Source organism: Polypterus senegalus, chromosome 4 (assembly GCF_016835505.1).
Source record: "Polypterus senegalus isolate Bchr_013 chromosome 4, ASM1683550v1, whole genome shotgun sequence".
Lineage (NCBI taxonomy): Eukaryota > Metazoa > Chordata > Cladistia > Polypteriformes > Polypteridae > Polypterus > Polypterus senegalus.
In genome coordinates, this window is record NC_053157.1 from 252,420,712 (window position 1) to 252,438,114 (window position 17,403).

The window sequence follows — 17,403 nt, forward strand, 5'->3', positions numbered from 1 at the left end:
TCTTGTTTTATAATCTTTACTTTGCTACGGCAGGCTAAGCAAGCAAAGCTATGCATTTATGTGCTCAAGTGAGCCTCCAAACAACGTTTTGGCTAAACGTATTTAGTCACTAACTATGTAGATTGCTGTTAGCTGTTAACATTTCTCAAACTTGATGATGCTTTTTCTCAAGGAGCAAATTGAGGAAACACAGTTTGAAATTGACAACCATCATTTTATGCTCATGTCTTCCACAAACTAAGGCTGCACCACATTGCCAGACTGAATACTCTCAAATTACAGGATCTGAGTGAGCGAGAGGAGTGTCAGTCTGGAGGAGATCAGTGAGGTGTGAAGAGCTTTAAATGTTAAGAGCAGTGTTTAGTATTGTAGTCTGTAGTGAACAGGGAGCCAGTGAAGTTCAGAGAGAATCGGTGGGATATGTTCAGTGGATTTAGAACAGCGGGTTATTATCCTGGCAGCAGAGTTTTGAAGAAGTTGTAAGCGATGGATACGTTTTTGTGGGATGCCAGATAGAATAGCATTACAGTAATCTACACGTGAGGTGACTCGGGCATTAAGCAATACTTCAGTACTGTGTTGCGTAAGTACAGGACAAAGTCTAGAAATGTTTCAGAGATGGAAGAAGGCAGCCCGAGAAATGTTACTGATATGGGAGGAATTATTTAATAATAATAATTATAATAATTATTATTTAATAATTCCCATTATTAGTGTATAAATGGATATAAATAATTGCATTTAAACGATTCTCCAAAATCTGTTGTATATAAACGATACTGTTTTAAACGTTATTGTTTTTTCATAAGAAAACCCGGTTTCCAAGTCTACCTGCATTAGTTGAAATGGCACTTCTAGACAATCAATGATTTACTCTGTTGTGCTGCACTTTGGAAGATTACTTATTTACCCCCATTTAAAAGATACATCCACAAAGAAAGGATGTTGCTGACAAAGTCAGGTGCTTAAGTTTGGCTCCAGATGTGCTTATCCAGCTGCTCCTTCTTGTCAGTACTTGACTGATCTTTATGTCCACCTCTTTATGAATTCGCAAATTTTCTTTTCAACATTTTTGTCTCATTGACACAGAAATCCCGAGGCTTTCCCTAAATTGCAGAAGACGCTGTCGATTGCACTGATTCTGTTTTAAAGACAGTTGTGATTAGTTATGCAGAGCTCGCTTTTACTCACATTGCTTTTTGTAAATCAATAATACAAATCAGCTACAGATCTGGGAATCACTGAATAGTAAAAACGTTCAATGAGGAGTGTCGTGCGTGTATACAAGATGGCTTTGGTGAAGCGTTTCTTAGCCTCTCTGATATGATCGACATGGGGTAGAAGAGACGCCGGATTGTTATAATACGTGCTGCCATACGCAAAATATGCTTATTAATTTGTTACAGATTCTAGGTGGACAAGACTACACCACAAGGAACGAGGTTACCCATGTGAATCATTCATAATGTCAGCTAAACATATTTGTTAATTTACAGACAAGTACTACATAACTCTTTTTAAACAGTATTTTTTTAAACTTCTGGCAGAGATCATACGTGAGCCCCAACTAGGATTTAAACTCGCGTCAGCACATAACAGATGCAGCAGGGATAACTGCTTTTACGGTTCGAGCCAAAGCCGTTCAGCAGATGAGGGGGCTGAGCAAATCGGCTGCTTACTGCGCGGATATCAATGACGTCATGACGCTAGCGTGCCTCAAAATCACGTGACAGGTGCATTTCAAACAAGCATCATAGCGGCTCTTCTAAAGCTCGACAAGTCAGTATCCAGCAGCACATTACTGGTTTCCTCTAATGAGACCATCGCGCTCAGACTTCTTCAAGGCCATAAGATCAAGCAAAGGTGCGGAAGGTGAGACAAAGTCGAACGTGGGTATCGCGTACGGGTGGGAATGCCAGCAGTGAGGAAGATCGCGACATGCTGAGCGGCTTTAAATTTGAGGAGGTGCCTGACGCCGCGTGGTTCGCTTTTAAATGTTGGGGATTGAGTGCTACGTGGAGGAGACGGCGGCGGCTCAGCAAATCGCACCTTCGCGAGTTTATTGTGGATGACGGGGGTCGCGTACTTTTTTTTTTTTTTGCTACTGCTACGTTACTTTATTTCCCAGTCCGTGTCCCGTGAAATGTAATGCTACAGCTGACTTGGCGGAGGCGCGTTAAATCGGGATTGCTTCTGCTGTCTTCGCGCTCGTAGACTGAGTGTGCAAGTAGAGTCAATTACCGCTAATCCTAAAGCTTCGACCAAAACACTAAATGTGTCTGAGTTTGACTCCTTTGTAAATGACGTCATGTTTAATTTTTCACAGTCCTCTGTGTTTTCCAGTCTCCTCTGTTATTATCACCTGTTCATTTATTTTTCTGTTGTCTTTAGCCCAGTGCTCTGATGATAATGCATTTTGATCTCCTACCATATTTGGCTAACAGATTATTGACTGGCAATGGCGACTTCTTCTGGCTACGCTGCGAATGCCACCTGTTGTGTTGTCTCTGACTGGTGAAAGACGCAGTTTCATGAGTGACAGTAATGCCCATTGTTACCAGACTGGACTTTACTACAAAGATTATCATTGGCGCCAATTCCATTGAAGCAAAAGTACGTGCCATCCATGCTGTTAATGCCAGCAGCCTGTGGTTTATATCTAAAGACGCCGTGTCCAGCAGCTTAAAAGCTCACACAGCATCAGGACAGCCATGTTATATCTACACATGCAGGTCACTCCATGTCACATCATCACACTTATGGACCTCATCGTCACAGATTTTAACGAGACTTGGCCTGCTGATTTGGTCATCTGAGTGACCCATGGAACTGAAATTGGATCAGCAATAATAAGGAGATTTAAGATCACAAAGTTTGAACACTGTGCTGGATTAGGACTTTGACTGGCTGCTTCTACCTAAATATATGGATGCACAGAAATGGTTCTCATGTTATTTTAATGTTTTTTTTTTCCCAGAAAATACTATGCTATCCACAGAAATAACAAAAATAACCATTTAATGAGTGATTTAAATATTAAAATTTGATTAGTAAAAAACCCCACATTTTATAACTGGCCAGTTTTTTTACTAAAGCTACCTTATAATGTCATGAACATCTCCAGAAAATTGTTTTATGTTAAAAATTTGTGATGATGAGGTCTGAAAGTGTGATGATTTGATGTGGAATTACCCATCAGGAGTATCTCTACTTCAAATCGATGATCTTATCCACCATAGAAACTGCACTCGCCCTTTTAACTCTGTAAAATCTGAATATCCTCATAGATACGATCCTTTTTCTCCTTTAAACACATCAAGCCTTTCTATCAGAACAGTCGCACCTTCATCTTTGTTCAGGTCTTCTGCTCAAATTGACATCTCAATGCTGTCCCTGTAAGCGACAGTCCAACCCAAAGTGCGAGTTTTTTATTTCTAAGCTCAGTAACGCGTGTTCATATTAAATCTTCATTTTTCCAGCTCTTGTATTTCTTTCTCTTGTCAAATGCAGGCAGGATTCTATAATTATCAGCCATCCTCTACTATGAATGTTAAACTTAAATAACAACACAACACCTTTGATGTTAGCCACATACTTTGTATTCTTCTCTCCTATAAAACACACCTGTCACTAGTAACCTCCTACTAACCCACTCTCCTCAAACCCTGAATGTCCTACTCCCAGTTGGGATGCAGTCCTGTAATCCCACAAATAGGAGCTCATATATAAGATATAGAATATAACAACTTAACAGAATGAAGCTCCCGATGTGCAGTTCAAGTCCAGCGAGGATATCCAACAAAGCCCTAAATATGACGGCTTTAATAGACCTGCCATTGCTGTTTCCAAACATGATGGTGTCGTGTAGATAAAGTGTTGTCATATCTACATGGTGGCACTGAAATGTATGCAAATCCCCTTTAATGAAGGTCTGCAGTGCACTTTGATCTCATCTGAATTATTTGATTTGTAATTTTAAACTGTGAGGCAGAGGAGGAAATCAAGACAAATGTGTCTTTGACCCAAATCTCATGGAGGGCACTGTGACCCTGAAGTGTGCTCATTAGTTTTATGACTTTATGAAGTTAATTCTACACTTTTATTTTCACAGGGCTTTCCCATTTCACATGTCCATACACTGAGGTGTCTAATGGCCTCCAGCTCAGGGCTGTCCATGTGAGAAGGGAATCTGAGAAGAGAAGGGCAGACACTTAAAGAGAGAGAAGAGTTTCCCACAGAGCATGACCTCTGCCAAAGAAGACGGGGTGAGTGAAAGAACGGTGGACATTAAAGAAGAGGACTGTGAGCGGCTCACATCAGAGGATGTGTGTGTGAAGCTGGAGGATCACGAAGAAAGAATTTCAGTTTTTAAAGAGGAGGAGGAGTGCAAGTGGGTGACTGCTGCCATTAAAGCTGAGGATTTGAATGAATTCTCTGTTGGCCTTGAACTTCAAAAGCATGAAACTGAGGATATTTTCAAACAGGAGGCCTGTGAAGAATCTCCATCCAGTTTACAGCCCTGGTCCACTAATACAAGACGACTGGCTACACAGGAGAATTCTGCAGAGCTGAAATCAGAGTTATCAGAGTCTGAAGAGAAAATCACTGAGGGAAATGGGAGAGAAGGAGAAGAGTCACCTGGGAGTGTTGGAATAAGTGAGTAATGTGATTAAATATGAAAGAAAGAGAGCAGTTATAAATTTTTATGGTGGGTGATTTGATGTTTTTCGAAGATTAAAATGAGAGTGGAAAAAACATTTAATTGAACTTAACAATAGTTTACCTAATAAATGATAAATTAGAAAACTTGAATAAGGAAAAATCTAAAATGCTGAGTGCAAGGCTTCATCACAAAGCTTTGACTGAAATTGTGACGTATGTTAGGCCAACAGCGCATTACGTTCAGTGAGAATATCAAAAATTATATTTTGTTAAAGACATAATAAAAGGCATGTCTTAATCATACTCCACATTTCTAATCAAATAAAATGTTCAATTAATTATTTGTAGCTGTCTACTTCAGCAAGAAGAAAATTAGACAGTCTTGGTGAACGTTTCAGGTTCTTATCTAAGAATATACGCATCTCTGCATGTTCTGAGGACAGTCTGGTCCTCCTCGCTGTCCCCAGTCATTTAAGGTGGGCACAGGTAGGACGATGACTTTTATTGTTCCTCCAGAAAGCCAGTGGCCCAGCATCTCTTGTGGTATGAGGTTTACAGAGAAAAAGATTCACCTCTGATGCTGCTGACTCAAATATCGTTTTTATCTTTATTGACAATTTCTTCATGTATTCTGCAGTTCTGTTTGCGGAGTTTCTTTGGATCTCTCGGCTGTCGTCTGTCACTCCGAGTGCGCCTGAGTGGTCGAAACACCGGCAATAATCAGTTTATGTGTTTGAGATTTGCAAGCATCTGTGAAATACATGTCCTTGTACCATTATTTAATTTGGGTAAAATATCATTATGATAATCATATCTGTTACAGAATTCATAAATGTATAGTGACTATTTACATAATATTTATTATGCGTAATTAGTATTATTTTATTTAGATCTGAGGACTAGGCTTGTACCATTCTACCCAAGAAGTAAATAAGACAGCTGATACAATTTCTAACTAATTGACGTCCACTTGATATCAATTTATATTTATGTACCAGCTCAGTAAAACTCTGCATCCCTTTCCTCCCATCTACCTACACATTCACTGAAAGGCTAATAAAAGGGATTTTAGTCAAAATAGCTAATGCCTGGTTAATTAATTATACAAATAAATCAGTCAACAAACACTCACTGGCAGATGGAATCGTGGGTCTAAATGATCTACAAGGTGACATCTTCCAGAACTGAAAGCGGCTGGTTGTCCACGCTTACGAATTCCACTGTTATTTACTGTCACAATAAGTCTTTGGTGTTCTTGCTGTCAGTATTATAAGGTTGAGTTTTCTAAGTGCTGCCATTATTGGAGGCCGAGTGAGAGTAGGCGACTTAGCTAGACTAAGCTTGCTGGTCGCCTCAGCCTTTGAACAGCTCGTTCTTCACCAGTCCCTTTTGTGTTGACTTCTCAGATGGTGAATAAGGTTTGTATTGTTGAAAGTGTTAGCAGAGAGTCCTCCATCGCTGAGTTATTTTTGCACATATATTACAAATCGCAAATTTCTTATCTCTTGTAGGAAGGCATTAAAACGTGTTTCTGTATTTTAAGGTCAGCTAATTTGCTGATCATCGGTCAAGTCATTTGGAGTGAAAATTGGCAGATTTTGATTTGTGATCGATTGATCAGATCAGGCCTGTCTTTCACATAAGAGAGAAAGGTGGAGAAATTGAACAGACAGCAGCAGAACATGTAAAGAACACACATGGATTGGCCAGATCATAAATGGCACCTCAGTGTGATGAAGGAACTCCATCCAGTGTGCCACCACTTTACTTGTACTGTTTCATGTATTTTAAAAGGCGGGTAGTGGTTAGGAGTTTGGACATCAAACCCTGAAGTTGCAGGTTCAAATTCAGCTACTGACACCATGTGACCTTGAGCAAGTCACATGACCTGTCTGTGCTTCAGTTGGAAAAACAATAGAAATGAAACCATCCATCCATCCATCCATCCATCCATCCATCCTTTTATGTTTATCGACGTCGGGTCGCGGGGGTAGCAGCTTAATCAGAGAAACCCAGACTTCCCTCTCCCCGGCCACTTTTTCCAGCTCTTCTGGGAGAATCCCAAGGCGTTTCCAGGCCAGCCAGGAGACACAGTCTCTCCAACGTGCCCTGGGTCTTCCCTGAGGCCTCCTCCTGGTTGGACATGCCGGGAACACCTCACCAGGGAGGCGCCCAGGAGGCATCCTGATCAGATGCCCGAGCCACCTCATCTGACTCCTCTCGATGAGGAGGAGCAGCGGCTCTACTCTGAGCCCTTCCCAGATGACTGAGCTTCTCACCCTATCTTTAAGGGAAAGCCCAGACACCCTGCAGAGGAAACTCATTTCAGCCGCTTGTATTCGCATCTCGTTCTTTCGGTCAATACCCATAGCTCATGACCATAGGTGAGGGTAGGAACGTAGATCAACTTGTAAATTGAGAGCTTTGCCTTACGGCTCAGCTCCTTTTTCACCCCGACAGACCGATGCAGAGCCCGCATCACTGCGGATGCCGCACCGGTCCCCTGTCAATCTCACAATCCATTCTTCCCTCACTCGTGAACAAGACCCGAGATACTTGAACTCCTCCACTTGGGGCAGGATCTCTCCCCCAACCCTGAGAGGGCACTCCACCCTTTTCCGGCTGAGGACCATGGTCTCGGATTTGGAGGTGCTGATTCTCATCCCAGCCGCTTCACACTCAGCTGCGAACCGATCCAGACAGAGCTGAAGATCACGGCCTGATGAAGCAAACAGGACAACATCATCTGCAAAAAGCAGTGACCCAATCCTGAGTCCACCAAACCGGACCCCTTCAACACCCTGGCTGCGCCTAGAAATTCTGTCCATAAAAGTTATGAACAGAATCGGTGACAAAGGGCAGCCCTGGCAGAGTCCAACTCTCACTGGAAATGGGCTCAACTTACTGCCGGCAATGCGGACCAAGCTCTGACACCGGTTGTACAGGGACCGAACAGCTCTTATCAGGGGGTCCGGTACCCCATACTCCCGGAGCACCCCCCACAGGATTCCCCGAGGGACACGGTCGAACGCCTTTTCCAAGTCCACAAAGCACATGTAGACTCCCATGCACCCTCCAGGACTCTGCTAAGGGTGTAGAGCTGGTCCACTGTTCCGCGACCAGGACGAAAACCACACTGTTCCTCCTGAATCCGAGGTTCGACTATCGGACGGACCCTCCTCTCCAGAACCCCCGAATAGACTTTTCCAGGGAGGCTGAGGAGTGTTATCCCTCTATAGTTGGAACACACCCTCCGATCCCCCTTTTTAAAGAGGGGGATGACCACCCCAGTCTGCCAATCCAGAGGCACTGTCCCGATGTCCATGCGATGTTGCAGAGACGTGTCAACCAAGACAGTCCTACAACATCCAGAGCCTTAAGGAACTCCGGGCGTATCTCATCCACCCCGGGGCCCTGCCACCAAGGAGTTTTTTGACCACCTCGGTGACTTCAGTCCCAGAGATGGGAGAGCCCACCTCAGAGTCCCCAGGCTCTGCTTCCTCATTGGAAGGCATGTTAGTGGGATTGAGGAGGTCTTCGAAGTACTCCCCCCACTGACCCACAATGTCCCGAGTCGAGGTCAGCAGCGCACCATCCCCACCATATACGGTGTTGACACTGCACTGCTTCCCCTTCCTGAGATTCCGGACGGTGGACCAGAATCTCCTCGAAGCCGTCCGAAAGTCGTTCTCCATGGCCTCCCCAAACTCCTCCCATGCCCGAGTTTTTGCCTCAGCAACAACGAAGCCGCATTCGCTTGGCCTGCCGGTACCTATCAGCTGCCTCCAGAGACCCACAGGACAAAAAGGTCCTATAGGACTCCTTCTTCAGCTTGACGGCATTCCTCACCACGACAGACACCAACCACCTTACGGCCACAGCTCCGGTCAGCCGCCTCAACAATAGAGGCACGGAACATGGCCCATTCGGATTCAATGTCCCCCACCTCCCTCGGGACGTGGTCGAAGTTCTGCCGAAGGTGGGAGTTGAAGCTACTTCTGACAGGGGACTCTGCCAGCCATTCCCAGCAGACCCTCACAACACGTTTGGGCCTACCAGGTCTGACCGGCATCTTCCCCCACCATCGAAGCCAACTCACCACCAGGTGGTGATCAGTTGACAGTTCCGCCCCTCTCTTCACTCGAGTGTCCAAGACATATGGCCGCAAGTCCGACGACACGACCACAAAGTCGATCATCGGCCTGAGGCCTAGGGTGTCCTGGTGCCAAGTGCACATACTGTGTGAACACCCTTATACTTGAACATGGTGTTCGTTATGGACAATCCGTGACGAGCACAGAAGTCCAATAACAAAACACTGGGGGGGCCATTCCTCCCAATCACGCCCTTCCAGGTCTCACTGTCATTGCCCACGTGGGCATTGAAGTCTCCCAGCAAAACGAGGGAATCCCCAGAAGATATGCCCTCTAGCACCCACTCCTAAGACTCCAAAAAGGTGGATACTCCAAACTGCTGTTCGGCGCATACGCACAAACAGTCAGGACCCTTCCCCCCGCCCGAAGGCGGAGAGAGGCCACTCTCTCATTCACCGGGGTAAACCCCAACGCACAGGCTCCAAGTCCGGGGGCAATAACTATGCCCACACCTGCTCGGCGCCTCTCACCGGGGGCAACTCCAGAGTGGTAGAGAGTCCAGCCCCTCTCAAGGAGATTGGTTCCAGAGTCCAAGCTGTGCGTCGAGGTGAGTCCGACTATATCTAGCCGGAACCTCTCAACCTCACGCACTAGCTCAGGCTCCTTCCCCTTCAGAGAGGTGACATTCCACGTCCCAAGAGCCAGTTTCTGTAGCCGAGGATCAGACCGCCAAGGTCCCCACCTTCCGCCACCACCCAACTCACACTGCACCCAACCTCCTTGGCCCCTCCCATAGGTGGTGAGCCCATGGGAAGGAGGACCCACGTTACCTCTTCAGGCTGTGCCTGGCCGAGCTCCATGGGTGCAGGCCCGGCCACCAGGCACTCGCTATCAAGCCCCACCCCCAGGCCTGGCTCCAGAGGGGGGCCCCGGTGACCCGCGTCCAAGCAAGGGAAAACGTCGTCCACAGTTTTTATTCTTCATTGGAGGTTTTTTAAACCATTCTTTGTCTCATCCCTCACCTAGGACCAGTTTGCCTTGGGTGGCCCTACCAGGGGCATAAAGCTCCGGACAACATAGCTCCTAGGATCATTGGGACAAGCAAACCCCTCCACCACGATAAGGTGACGGTTCAAGGAGGGGGAAATGTAACTAATTGTATCAAATGTTGTGAGTCACCTTGGATAAAGTGTCAGGAAAAATAAATTCTTTAAATGTTTGTGTTATTTCAGATTTTCAGAAGATTGGCAGCTTCTCTCCACCCTCATTTGGTGAACCCTCTCTTCAATACAATGAGAAAGGTATGAATATTCACACTGGAGGAAAAACATATTGTTTACATGAATGTAGTAAGTCATTCTCAAGGAAAAGCAGTCTTCAGAACCACAGAAGAAGCCACACAGGAGAAAATCCTTATTGTTGTCCTGAATGTGGTAAGCATTTCCCAGAGATCAAGAATTTTGATAAACACAAAAAAAATCACTCTGGAGAGCAGAAACCCCATTGCTGTAAAGAATGTGGTAAACAATTTTCATCACGATGCCATCTTGAGAACCACAGAAGAATCCACACAGGAGAAAAACCTCATTGCTGTCCAGAATGTGGTAAGTTGTTCTCACGTAAAAGCAATCTTCAGTGTCACAGAAGAATCCATACAGGAGAAAAACCTTATTGTTGTCCAGAATGTGGTAAGTCTTTCTCAAGAAGAAGCCATCTTCAGAAGCACAGAACAATCCACACAGGAGAAAAACCTCATTGTTGTCCAGAATGTGGTAAGTTGTTCTCATGTAAAAGCTATCTTCAGAGTCACAGAAGAATCCACACAGGAGAAAAACCTTATTGTTGTCCAGAATGTGGCAAACAATTTTCTGACAAACGCAGTTCTCAAAGGCACACACAAATTCATAATGGAGGGAAGCCATATTGCTGTTCAAAATGTGGAAAAAGGTTTTTCAACATCAACTGTTTCCGAGTACACTCACAAACTCACATGGAAGAGAAAATGCAGTATGTATGTTCTAAATGTGGTAAATGTTATGCAAGCAAGAACAGTCTTTATAGACATTCCAAAATCCATACTGGAGAAAAATCTTTTTACTGATCTGAATGTGGGAAAAGATTCTTAGATTTATGCTCACTTCAGTGCCACGACAGAACTCATACTGGTCTGAAACCTTATTGTTGTCCTGAAGGTTATACGCAATTCTCACAACAAAACACCCTAAAGAGTCAATCTGACTTCACACCAGAGACAAACTTCACTTTTGCTTGGAATGTGGCAAACAATTCTCACCCCTTAGTTCTCTGTATAAGCATAGGAGAAGTCATACTGGAGATGAGCCTTACAGTTGTACTGAATGTGGAGTGCAATTCTCATATAACAGTTCTCTTCACAATCATAAAATAATTCATTCTTGTAAGAAACAAAGCTGTTCTGAGTGTGGCAAGCTCTTCTCAGACAGCACGACTCTTAAAGATCATATGGGAATTCACTCTGGAGAAAAACCCTACTGCTATCCAGATTGTGTCAAATGATTTTCACTTCCAAGCACACTTTGGTGTCACAGAAGGATCCACATTGGAGAGAAGCAATACACCTGTTCTGAATGTGGAGAAGTGTACTCTTCCAGACAAAGTTTTCAGAGACATACACAAAGTCATATTGGAGTAAATCCTGTCCCAGAAATAACTAATGATCTTTTTAATGATGTGTATATGTATGTATGTTTCTGCATCACTTCCAAATGGCTATTTCATGAAAATTACTCTAGCCATTTGGAAGTGATGCAGAAACATACATACATATACACGTCATAACCAATGAGGAAGATGTGTACCTAATAAAAATACTGTAGGGTGAAATCAGCCCTAACCCACCCCCTTCTGGGTTGGGTGGGGGGTGATCTTGCAGTCTAGTATGCATGTTATCATCCAGTTGACACTCGGAATGATCAACAGAAGATGAACTGGAGGCGACTGACAGCATTCTTTAAGTTTCAGTACCACCTCTTCCCCTGTTGCGTTTGAAATTAAATAGAGTTGGCCGGGTTGTCATCCCAACTATTTTTTGGACACATTCTATCTTTGTGACTTGAACAGGCATATATATATATATCTTATATATAAACATCTTCGTATAAAAGTGTGTGTGTCTGTCCGGCCTGGAAGTAAGACGTAGAGTCGGGATAAGATAAATAGATACTTTATTAATCCCAAGGGGAAATTCACAAAGGGCTCCATCTCTGAGGATACACACACGAGGCAAGCACACTGGCAAAAGGAAACCTCTGAAGAAAGACAGTCACTTAGCTGCTAATGCACAAACAATGTGAGCACTTCGGCAACACAAATCCTCCTAGCAGAGAGATGTCCAGAGTGTTTCTGACGATTTTAATACTTTCTAGAATCTACACCGTTAGTGTATATAGATATAAATAAATCTACATATATCAAAGTCAACATGTGTATGTATGTATGTTATGTGTGTATATTGTGTGTTCGTATGTATATATATATATATATATATATATATATATATATGTGTATGTGTGTGTGTGTGTGTTCCTGAAAAACTGAAAAACGGCTGAGGACACTTGTCATATATACGTTTCAGGACCCGGAAAAAAAGATACGCTACTTTCCAACTTTTACAAACCACCCAAACTGCTGGGCCAATTTGGAAATGCCTGCAAGGAAATGTAAGGCTGTTGACCAAGTGCAATCTACGGCTAAAAAGATTAAAGAACTGCTAAGACAAGAAACTCACGAGGAGTGGAGTAGCTGGCTTGCGATGATGCAAAAGAGGGCTCGAGCTTCAGGAACTTCAGAGACAGCACAACAGTGTGAGGGCCGACTTCAGGATATGAGGGAAAGAGCTACTACGTCTAGAGCTTCAGAAACCAAACAATAACTTGACATTTGCCTTACAGATAAGAGGGAGAGAGCCACAATGACCAGGGTGGCTGAACATTTCAGCTTGTTGTTGGAAGGATTTCACTATGACCGGCATAAGGACTACTCACAACATACAAGTGTTACAATCAGGAAAATGGACATAGTTTGTAGTTACTGTCAAGCCAAAAAGTTAAAATCAGAGTCTCCTGGAATGTGCTTAAAAAAATGGGAAAGTGAAACTATCTCAATTGGAATCACCCCCACACATTACAAGATACATCAGAGTCAAAGAATTTCCTCAATTACATCAGAAGGTACAACTTATGTTTCCAAATGATATCTTTTGGTGCCACAGCCCTGCTTTCCATCAATTTTTACTGTGCAAGGTTAGATTTAGTACAAGGCAGGATCATTTCTACCCTTCCCTGATCAAGCCCCAAAATTCCTTACACTATTTTATTGGAGATGAACAACTGGAAGTCGATCAACGATGTGACTACATACCAGGAGCAAGGCATCAGATTGTGTTGAACCTACAAAGGATGTTTCACAAGTGCATTCATTATTAAGACATTTAAAACAGCATTGGAACAATTCTTCAATGCACCTCAATCAGACAAACTTGCGGTGCTTATATCAAGCAACTAATTTCATCAACGCAATATTTTAATCCAACAACGAGCTAATTCATTACAGCGCATTTCAGAAACACGTCGATCTTATGATGCTCTGTTTTACCCAGTGATATTCCCCTAAGGTGAAGTTGGATTTCATTTTAACCTAAGGCATGTTAACCCAGCAACAGGTGAAACAACCAACAAGAAAGTTTCAGCGATGGATTTCTATGCACACGGGCTAATGATTCGAGATGCTTAGCACAGCCACATATTAAACTGTAGGTAATTATTCCATCAGTTCATCGTTGATATGTATGCAAAAACTGAGAAAATTTCCAAAATGTTCCAGGCACATACTAACACTGAGTACTGCAACAGTTTAAAATCAATAAAGTATGCTTGCAAATATGTAAACAAAGCTAGTGATATGGCTGTTTTTGGCATAACCAATAAGAGAACAAACAATGAAGTGATGTACTATTAGTTGGGAAGATACATAAGCAGCAACAAAGCAGTTTGGCGGATCCTAGGATTTCCGATTCATGAAAGACATCCTATAGTTTTTCACCTCAGCGTTCATTAAGAAAATGGCCAGAGAGTTTATTTCACAACAGAGAGTGCCCTGAGAGTAGTTGATCAGCCACCAAACATGACTTTGACAGCATTCTTCCAATTATGTCAACAAGATCCTTTTGCAAGGACATTGTTTTATGCTGAGGTTCCTCGATACTATATGTGGAATTCATCAAATAAAGTTTTCTGTAGACGAAACGTTGGACAGTCCATCCCTGGACATGATGCAGTTGCCAGTGACGCCTTGGGTTGAGTGTACACAGTTCACCCCAATAACGCTGAATGCTTTTTCCTTGGAATGTTTCTTCACACAGTTTGAGGACCAAAAACAATAAACGGCGAGGTGTACCAAACATATAGAGAGGCCTGTCAGAAGCTCGGTTTGCTTGAAGGAAACCAACACTGGGATAGTACATTGAGAGAAGCAGAATTAATCTCCTTCCCAGACCAAATCAGAAACCTATTTGCTCAAATACTGACAACATGCAGCCCATCAAATCCAAACACTTTATGGGAGAAGTATAAGGAAGCAATGAGTGAAGATATACTTGCCAAAGCCCGGGTTGAAAACCCAAATTTAGAAATTACTTTTTGTCTTGAGATTTCCAATAAGGCATTAATAATTCTCGAGGACTAATGCATGGCCATGATCAATAAGACTTTGGTGCAGTTGGGCCTGCAAGCACCAGTACGAGACCCACAAAACGTACTGAATACAGACTACATAAGAGAGACGAACTTCAACATCGAAGAGCTGCGTGCGTATGTGGCAGAGAAAAAAAACACTTTTAAATCAAGATCGGAGAAAAGGACACCAAACTATAATGCATCACATCACGAGACAACAAGGTGGGATTATTTTTCTTGATGCTCCTAGGGGCAGAGGAAAAACATTCTTGACTAATCTAATTCTGGCCGACATTTGGGCTCAGCGGGAGGTTGCTCTTGCCATCGCCTCTTCAGCCATTGCAGCTACCATTATGGAAGGAGGAAGGACAGCCCACTCTGCACTAAAGTTGCCACTAGACATCACCTTCCTGCAACAAGTAAGACAAGTGGACAGGCGCAGGTGCTTAAAGCATGTAAACTAATCATCTGGGATGAATGCACCATGGCCCACAAGAAAGCCCTCGAGGTCCTTGACGTGACCCTCAAAGATGTAAGAGGAAATAACAAACTTATGGGAGGAGCTCTGGTGCTTCTCTGTGAAGACTTTTGGCCAACTCTGCCAGTCATTCCAAAATCAGCTCTGACTGATGAAATACATGCGTGTTTAAAGTATTCACTTTTGTGGAGAAAAGTGAGAAAAATTACTTTAAAAGAAAATATGAGAGTACTACTTTTCTCAAACAGACTTCTGGAAATCGGAGAGGGTAGACCTTCAGTTGAATGATCTGGCAACATGAAATTTCCCCCTGATTTTTGTAAACTGGTATCGTCCATCTCAGAACTAATAGATGCAGTATACTATAATATTTCGAAAAACTTTACTGATATAAACTGGCTGTGTGAGAGAGCTATTCTTGCTCCTAAAAATGACAACGTCCATGAAATAAACAATCGAATATTTGCTATGATACCGGGTGTTGTTACTGAATACAAATCTTTTGATAAAGTCAATTGATGAAGCAGTCAATTTCTCACCACAGTTTCTAAATTCCCTCGATCCAGCTGGATTGCCACCACATCATCTTACACTTAAAGTTGGATGTACTATATTATTACGAAAACTCGACCCACCAAAACTATGCAACAGGACAAGTCTGTGTGTAAAGAGAACGTTGCCCAATGTGATAGAAGCTACCATCTTGACAGAAAAGGGAAAAACTGAAACAGTTTTCATTCCATGGATAACTCTTACAGTATTCCGACGGATCTCCCATTTAGTTTTAAGAGACTGCAACTTCCAGTGAGACTTGCGTTTTCCATCACGATCAAGAAGTCACAAGGGCAGTCTATTTGGTACTGTGGGGTTGATTTAAGATTACATGGCTAACTTTATGTTTCATGTTCAAGGGTAGGTTGCTCGAAAAATGTGTTTATTTTTGCACCTGGAAAGGAAACTAAGAATATAATTTACAAACAAGTATTGCAATACTATGATAGCTGGATTGATTTTTCTCTCCCTCTCTATTATTTTTAAATCAGGGAATGATTTTAGTCTATTTTTTTAATCACATCTTCCACATTTTGACACTCAGAACCATTATCATTTTTCTCATGTTAACTATCCATCCATCCATTATCCAACCCACTATATCCTAACTACAGGATCACGGGAGTCTACTGGAGCCAATCCCAGCCAACACAGGGCGCAAGGCAGGAAACAAACCCTGGGCAGGGCACCAGAACACCGCTGGGCACACACACACACACCAAGCACACAGTAGGGAGAATTTAGGATCGCCAATGCACCTAACCTGCATGTCTTTAGGCTGTGGGAGGAAACCCATGCAGACACAGGGAGAACATGCAAACTCCACGCAGGGAGGACCAGGGAAGCAAACCCGGGTCTCCTAACTGCGAGACAGCAGCGCTACCCACTGCGCCACTGTGCTGCCCTCATGTTAACTAATTTTATACTTTTAGTTCTCTTTTTATGTCCAGGGTTACTCAAAAGAAGGATACCCAAAATGGGCCTTACAATGTAAGAAAGATACAAGGTTTTGATTTGCAAAGACCGGGCAATGCCAGGTACTCGGCTAGTAATTCACATAATTCCATAACATCCATACACTGCTTGTCAAGATTGTGTGAAACGTGGGAGACCCTTAAGTTGGCCCACAGTAGTCCTGTACCCTCGAGGGTCTTCATAACCCGTCATATTTGACCAACACACACAGATTGCTCTTCTCAGAGTAACAGAATTCAGTCGCCCAACATGTCCCTCTAAATTCTTTTGACCTTATAAGTCCCATCCTGTCACTCAACCTTCAAAATGAACTCCAACTTTAATGTCAGCCATCAAACATCCAAACTAACAACTCTCTCCATGAGACTGTAACAGAGTGTGCCGGTAATCCCACCGCACACTGAGAGCCCCCCAAGTCCTGCCTGCTCAGCAGGGTCTCCTTTTCATGCTGATCTGCAGCTCAGAGTTTGCACTGCTGGCTTCTCGAGAGTCGATGGCTCAATGACAGAGTCTCCTGACCGTCGGTACTCGATGTTCCTGTAAAAAGACAATCAAACCACGAGGGAGAATCCTTAAGGAGTCATTCCATTTTCTTATTCAGTGATCAGCTCCTTAGCCTGCTTGAGGTGGTCCTGAGTGGTCCAGGAGATGTTATGTGACATGAAACCACAGCCCAGCGGCGTAGAGAAACAGAATATGTGAGAGCTGCAGGTTCACACTGGCATAGTGAGAAATGCTGGCAGAGAGGCTTTACAGTTTGAAACACAAAGGAAAGTTCGGACTAAAAACAACAACCACATCTTTATAAACAGAAGGCCCAGTGAAGAAATATTCAGAGATGTAGTCCTGAAAATCAAAGAGTGAACAAGTTTAATAAACTGTACTCATGTTCACAGAGTTGTAAGGATTTAACTCAGGCAACACCTCAATA

At 43.3% G+C, this 17,403-nt stretch overlaps 3 protein-coding genes across 4 annotated transcripts in view; all 3 read left to right on the forward strand.

Moving 5' to 3' along the window:
• The window catches only part of LOC120528485 (zinc finger and SCAN domain-containing protein 2-like), a 422,905-nt gene that overhangs the window by 128,645 nt on the left and 276,857 nt on the right, over positions 1 to 17,403 (forward strand). The window lies entirely within an intron of this gene.
• The window catches only part of LOC120528477 (zinc finger protein 502-like), a 691,287-nt gene that overhangs the window by 85,846 nt on the left and 588,038 nt on the right, over positions 1 to 17,403 (forward strand). The window lies entirely within an intron of this gene.
• LOC120528474 (gastrula zinc finger protein XlCGF52.1-like) lies at positions 4,168 to 12,194 on the forward strand. The gene is made up of 2 exons (XM_039752643.1): positions 4,168 to 4,656; positions 9,989 to 12,194. The coding sequence occupies exons 1-2, from the start codon at positions 4,242 to 4,244 to the stop codon at positions 10,855 to 10,857; spliced, it is 1,284 nt and encodes a 427-aa protein (XP_039608577.1). The 5' UTR covers positions 4,168 to 4,241; the 3' UTR covers positions 10,858 to 12,194.

Coding starts and splice junctions, on each gene's coding strand:
- LOC120528474 (XM_039752643.1), top strand. CDS start 4,242: ATGACCTCTGCCAAAGAAGACGGGGTGAGTGAAAGAACGGTGGACATT. Junction 4,657..9,988: donor ACCTGGGAGTGTTGGAATAA/GTGAGTAATGTG, acceptor GTGTTATTTCAG/ATTTTCAGAAGATTGGCAGC.